This window comes from Sinocyclocheilus anshuiensis, unplaced genomic scaffold (assembly GCF_001515605.1).
Source record: "Sinocyclocheilus anshuiensis isolate Anshui unplaced genomic scaffold, SAMN03320099.WGS_v1.1 scaffold2417, whole genome shotgun sequence".
NCBI lineage: Eukaryota > Metazoa > Chordata > Actinopteri > Cypriniformes > Cyprinidae > Sinocyclocheilus > Sinocyclocheilus anshuiensis.
In genome coordinates, this window is record NW_015552731.1 from 35705 (window position 1) to 43299 (window position 7595).

Here is a 7595-nt window from a genome sequence, read left to right on the forward strand (position 1 = left end):
TGTTTAGTTATACTGAATGGATCCGTGTACTGTAGTAGATATATGCAGTCAGCAGGCGATTGGTTTAGGTTTTTTTTGGCATCTCCATGTGGTTCTGTTCGGTATGGCAACTTGACTTCTCTAAAATGTAATAAAGCTCTTTGCTGTTGTACTGTACACATACTATAAAATTCTGATGTTTTTTTTCTTTCATATGTGCTTATATGGGCTCCTTATATCATTTGCTTCTTTGGTGTCCTTTTGGAGTTTCTAAGTGTCCTTTTTTGGAACGACATCTAAATTTATCTTGAAAAAAGCTTGCAGAAAATATAGATTTTTGAGAATCACCCTTCAATCTTTTGGTTTACTTTGCTGGATATAGCAAATGATGACAAAATAAACATTTGAACCCAGATAAATGGCCTATGCTTAATTTCATGAAGTGTGCGATTAATTGTGATTAATCACAGAAAAAGGGTGTGATTAATTCGATTTAAAAATTGTATCGATTGACAGCCCTAGTCATAATCATGATTTATCTCATAGTTATGACTTAGTATCTAAATTCTGACTTAGTATTATAATTGGCTTTTCATGTCATAATAATGACTTTTAACTCGATGACTAGGTATCTCATAATTTTGACTTATGATAATGACTTTTCAAGCCACAATAATGAATTTATCTCATAATGATGACTTAGTATCTCATCATTTTGACTTAATATTATAATTATGCCTTTTTATGTCATAATAATGACTTTTATCTCATCTTAGTACCTCATACCTCATTTTATCTCATGTGACTTTGTATCTGTAAGTAAATAAGCACAATTACTAGAATAGTAACTTTTAAGACAATCCCATTTACTTTTTTCCTCACTTTTTGGCAAATTAAACTGATCCAATAGCACAAATATGGTCAAAAACAGCATGTTGATCTCATTTTTTTAAGGAACCAGTTTAAGAAGAACCAGTTTTCTCCTGTGCATTTTATCAAAAATGACACTCGGATACGACCTGAAGTTCTTAGTTATGATAAATTGTATGTGATTTTCTTCATTTCCAGACTCCTCATCCTCTGCACTTACTCATCTTTCTAATACATTATGCAATTTGCCCAATGCAATGTTCTTCTGTCAGAAGATGATGAGGGTTCATGAAGAATGTTTTCTGTAATTAGGTCAGTTCGATATAGGTTTAAAACAGCACTCACACAAAGGGCTTCGAGGATAACAGATATCGATTTTCTGCTAAACAAAAACGGGAGAGAAGTTGTTACGCAAGGCTCGATTCTCGGCCATCTTTCGTTGATTGTTTGGGGTGCTGCGAGAAGATGAGACACAGTTTTTCTCTTTCATCGCTAGCATGCGTCATGCTGCTATCTCCATGAGCTTTGTCTGACCTTCTGAAGGACTTTTCAGTGCTCAAGCGTTTGATTATGCTGACGTTGAATACGCTTTGTGTGGTGTTAATGAATCCATGTAAAAGGGAGATTTGTATATGCGAGAGAACCTCGTTCTCATAACCTACTTCCAGGAGTGTTGTGTGTGTTGTGCTCTAATTTGTTTATAGGTTTGTAACTGCAGAGTTAGATTGTAGGCTGCTGCTCAGCGCAGACTTATGACTCACATAGTGCACATTGATTTGTCTTAAATGGTTCAAGTCATGTTCATATGGAAGCCCATTTCAAGTAAGAACAAATAATCAAAATTATAACATAGTCAAAATTATGAGATACCAAGTAAAAATTTTTATATGCTAAGTCATACTTATGACAAAATTAAAATTAAGAGATACTAAGTCATAATTATAACATGAAAGTCAAAAATGTAAAATTATGTCATCATTATGATTATGAAAAAGTCAATATTATGAGGTACTTAGCCATTATGCCATAAAAAGCCAAATTATGATATGCTAAGCCATAATTATAACAGTCAAAATTATGGGATACTAAGTCATTATGAGATGCTAAGCCATAATTAAAACAAAAAGTCAATGCGTCATCATTATGACTAATCTCATAATTTCAATCTTTTATCAAATTATATAATGTTACGTTATTTTGACTTCATAAGTTTTAATTCTTGTGTAAAAAGTCAATTTTGAGAGTCATTATTATTTACTAAGTCATAACTGAGATAAAAGATTAAAATTGAGATGCTAGGTGAGGACAAAAAGGTCCTAATTATTCTATAAAAAGTCATAATGTCATATCATAATGACAAAGTGATAAATTGGGAGTTACTATTTTTTACTTTTTATTTAAAAGAGCTGATTGAAATATTATCTCTGGCATCAGCTGGTCTTTGAAAGACACGTTTTGTAGGACCCAGGAAAACATTTGCAATTTTTATCACACATACAACTGAGGAATATTTTCTAGAGTTGTCCAGTTGCACAGAATTGAACCTTTTTATGAGAATTTTATTAAATGTTTGAATATGATCTGTATCTGCCATGAAATGCCTTTAGAAGCTGATATGGGAATAAACTCAAATGCTGACAAATCTAACAGAAATAAAGCTGAAAACTATTTTTGTTATATTTTTTTCTGGTAATTTGGCACATGATGTGAAATGTGAACTCATTTGCTTTAAAATGACTCTGAATTCATGTCATCCTGACCATGAATCTTATGACTGTGAATCACTTCTGTAAAGAGCTGTTCTTATTAAAATGCTCTTTCTCTCTCTCAGTGGACCAGGCCGACCCGTACGCTCACATCGTTGCTCTTCACTTCGATCAGATGCTGCAGAGGTTTGGGTCGCCCATCATCATCCTCAACCTCGTCAAGGTGAGATCCAGTATTTCCCCTTCCAGAATCTCCACATCCTCCATTTCACTCCAAAATCAGGAGGAAATTTTACTTTGCGTTAAGAGAAATCACCAAAATGTCAATATTGTAGCACTGTAATATTGATTGTAAAACATGTTAGTGATCAGTTCTATTTTTTATTCCTTTTATAAGGACAAACTTTGAAAAGCATGTTTTGTACGATGGACTCAAAAAAAGTACAATTTTTAACACGCATTCAACTAAAGAATTTTAATAGTTATAAATATTGCATAAAAAGTCAAAATTATGAGATACAAAGCCATAATTATGACTTAAGTTTACATTTTGTGATACTAAGTCATAATTATGATAAAAAAGTCTGTTATGAGATGCTAAGTCATAATTATGACAAAGTAAAAATGATGAGATACTGAGTCATTATGACATAAATAGTTAAAATTATGAGATACAAAGCCATAATTATGACATGAACGTTTACATTTTGTGATACTAAGTCATAATTATGATAAAAAGTCTAAGTTATGAGATGCCAAGTCATAATTATGACAAAGTAAAAATTATGAGATACTGAGTCATTATGACATAAATAGTTCAAATTATGAGATACAAAGCCATAATTATGACATAAGTTTATATTTTGTGATACTAAGTCATAATTATGATAAAATGCGTCTCGGTTACGTATGTAACCCTCGTTCCCTGAAGGAGGGAACGGAGACGTCACGTCGGATGACCGACGAATTGGGATCTCGCTTAGAGGGACCAATCTACTTCGAGTGTAAACTAAACGAGCCAATGCACATTGGCATGCGATTATTGCATCCAGCTGCTGCTGATCACAGCATGAGTATAACGGTCATCCGACGTGACGTCGAGAGTGACCGACTGAAAGGGAATCTAAGTTATGAGATGCTGAGTCATAATTATGACAAAGTAAAAAATTATTAGATGCTGAGTCATTATGACATAAATAGTTAAAATTATGAGATACAAAGCCATAATTATGACATGAACGTTTACATTTTGTGATACTAAGTCATAATTATGATAAAAAGTCTAAGTTATGAGATGCTAAGTCATAATTATGACAGTAAAAATTATGAGATGCTGAGTCATTGACATAAATAGTTAAAATTATGAGATACAAAGCCATAATTATGACATGAAAGTTTACATTTTGTGATACTAACTCATAATTATGATAAAAAGTCTAAGTTATGAGATGCTAAGTCATAATTATGACAAAGTAAAAAATGAGATACTGAGTCATGACATAAATAGTCAAAATTATGAGATACTAAGTCATAATTATGAGATGTTAAGCCATAATTATAAACAAATGTCAAAATTACGAGGAACTCAAGAAAACATTTTTATCAATTTTAATTGTAAGATACGAGTTATGTTGTACAGAATTGTCTGAACTTTTATAAGCTGAATTTCATTGAATGTTTGATTATAATCTGCAATGAAATAGCCTGCAATGAAATGCCTGAAATGGCAATAGACTCAAATAAAAGCAAACAAAATATTTGCATAAAGCAAATAAGGCTTATTTGTTTTTTTTTCTTTTTTGCATTATTTCATTATTAATATTAATTACAATTATCACTTCATCATATCACCTTGAATTATTTCACATTAAATATTTTGTTGGACTGTCACGTTGTGTTGCGAACACCATTTTTAGCTCCTTTTTATGCTTCTTTTCATGTGCATTAAATTTTAAAAGTTTGGGGTTTGGTATGTTTTTTACATTTTTTAAGAGTCTTTTTTAGACTGCATTTATTTAATCAAAAATAGTTAAATTGTAAAATATTAAAATTTAAATGATCTGTTTTCTATGTGAATATCTGTTAAAATGTAACTTATTGCTGTGATCAAAGCTGAATTTTCTTCAGTGTCACAGGATCCTTCAGAAATCATTCTAATATGCTGATTTACTGCTGATTATTATTAGTTTTTGCAGAAACCGTGATACACTTTAATTTTCAGGATTCTTAAATGAATATAAAGTTCAAAAGAACAATTTGAAATAGAAATCTTTTGTAACATTATAAATGTATTGACTGGCACTTTTGATCAAAATGATTCTTCCTTGCTAAATAAAAGTATTAATTTCTTTCACAAAATGCTAATGCATGCACTCTATGTGCTTCACGTGAACACTTTTAGTATCTAATGCACTTGCTATAAATACAACAGACTGCACACATGAAGAAACGCACATGCACTCTTCACTGATGTTTTTGAGTGAAAGCTACTGTCCAGATTTCCCATCTCTCACATTGGCTGTCATGAGATACGACAGAACAAAGACCCAAATCACAGTTTGAGCCAAAAACACACACACACACACACACACACACACACGAGCCATGTGATGTCCGTGTGAACGCCAGGTGCCAAAAAGGGACAAAATTTAACACAAACTGTAGCCTGACAGGTTGAAAACACATGTGCATGTGTGTTTGTGTCTTTGTTTCAGTGTGTGATTCACCGTATATTTTCCGTCCAGATAAAAGCGTGTGACAAAAGAGCCTTAATGACCCAAATGAGGTGCATTACATGCCAAGAATGCGGTCTAATTAACTCCACATGCTCGTTTAGCTCGCCGGACCATGCAGTCGCAACACGTGTGCGGTTTGCGTGTGAAGTGCATGTGTGTTTGTGAGCGCACTGACCTCCAGCATAAACTCTCTGTGTGTGTGTGTTTGTCAGTGGCCTCCAGTGGAGTGTGTGTGTGTGTGTGTGTGTGTGGGAGGCAGACGGCATTGTGGGCCGCAGGAGGACTCGGACGGCCGCAGAATGATTTCTGTGAACGCTGGAGTCGTTCAGCAGCACGTGCAAATGTGACCCAAGGATTGAGCGTGTAAAGCACACATAGATCACTTCTGCCTGCTGGCGTGTGCGACGCACAGATAATGTCTTACTAGTGTTCATCGTGGATTAGTCATGGCTCCCTATAGAGGAGCAGGAGGACGTGGGTTTGAGTCATCGTCCACAACATGTCTACACAATACAGCGTTTCTTATGCATTCTAATTCATTATTGAATTATTGGTATAGAAATGTGATTTTGAAAATCTAGCATCCTGGCAAATCTTTGATGAACATTTGATGCTGCAATGTTTTTTTTTTACAATATCTGAGTACAAAAGCAGTATTTATTAATTCCGATTCATTATTTAATTCAGCATTTAAAAAAGGAAGTAAAAGTTGTTTCTCCATGATAAAATGCATATGATTTATGCATTTAAACATATTACTAGTGTAAAAATTTGCTTATGAAAATGTAGTGCCCTGGCAAACCTATGATGAACGTTGCTGCAACATTTTGCAAAATGTTTTTTTTAAAGTAATATCTGATGTTCTTCAAAGTAAAAATGCAGTATTTATTAATTCTGATACATTATTTAATTTAGCATTTTAGAAAAGAGAGAAAATGATTGTCAAAGTTGTGTTTTTATGAAACAATGCACATGATTTATGCATTTAAAATGCATTGTTGGGAGGAAATAACTCTTAACGTTGTTTCGTTTTCATGCAATCTCTGATGTCCTCCAAAGTAAAAAAAAATGCAGTGTTTATTAATTCTGACTCATTTAATTAAAAATTTTAAAATAAGAGAGCAAATGATTATCAAAGTTGCATTTATTTGATAAAAAATACAGTAAAAACAGTAATATTTTCTTATTACATTTTTAAAAAAGGGACAAAATGATTCTCAAATGTTGTTTGATGATGAAATGCATCTAATTTTCGCATGTAAAACGTATTAATTGTTATTCATTCTGGTTCAATTTAGCGGTAGGCCTATATAAAAGGGAATAAAATATTCTTAAAATTGTGTTCCTATGATAAAATGCATTCAAACTTATTATTTTTTATAGAAATATTCTTTTGTTTGGATAGAAATGTGCTTTGTTGTATTGTTTGCCAAACTTTACCAACATAGTTTTTCTAGAATGCTGTATTTTCCACACACACACACACACACACACACACACGCGCGCGCGCACACACACACACACAAATTGATGTAAGGTTTACTTTGAAACAATTTTCATTCAAAAATTGCTAGTAATTACAAAGAATCGTCACACTGAATTAAATGTGAAATTTTGAAGTAGTAAGACTGAAATAGTATTTTCTTGTGAAACATACTCTAATGATCTTTGCTTTATTTACAACTTAGAAAAAAACATTTTTTACAATGTTTTTTTACTCCATTTTTACTAATTGTCCGTTGTTCCCAAAGATTTGCTGTGTTTTTGTTTGCCGCAGATTTACTAAAGGTTTCAGGGCTGGAGAGCATCTTTTGTTAGAAGTTGAGGTTAAGTTGTTGGATTCAGTGTGATGATTGTTAGTTTGGTGGTTTTGATTTCGTCAGAAACGAGAGAAGCGGAAGCATGAGAAGATCCTAAGTGAGGAGTTTTACCCCGCCATCATCAACCTGAACCAGTTCCTCCCGCCGGAGCACGGTATCGAGTACATCGCTTGGGACATGGCACGATACACCAAGAGGTGCGGAAAACTAATGTAAAGTGACTTTTATATGAACTGACATAATATTCATGGGTTTGGAGTCAGTGAGATCACATAAGAAGTCTCTTCTGCTCACCAGGGCTGCATATATGTGTTCAGAAATACATTAAAAATTGTGAAATATTTTTCCAACTTAAAATAAAAGTTGTCTATGTGAATATCTGTTAAACAGTAATTTATTTCTGTGATGCGCAGCTGTATTTTCAGCATCATTACTCCAGTCTTCAGTGTCACATGATCTTCAGAAATCATTCTAATATGCTGATT

General features: G+C 33.1%; 1 protein-coding gene across 1 annotated transcript in view; it reads left to right on the forward strand.

Moving 5' to 3' along the window:
• LOC107667833 (polyphosphoinositide phosphatase-like) overlaps window positions 1-7326 on the forward strand; it is a 13524-nt gene extending 6198 nt beyond the window's left edge. Inside the window, exons 4-5 of the mRNA XM_016459553.1 lie at window positions 2681-2778; window positions 7174-7326. Coding sequence (XP_016315039.1) covers window positions 2681-2778; window positions 7174-7326 — 251 coding nt within the window. The remainder of the gene's footprint in view (window positions 1-2680; window positions 2779-7173) is intronic.
• Window positions 7327-7595: the final 269 nt, after the last annotated feature.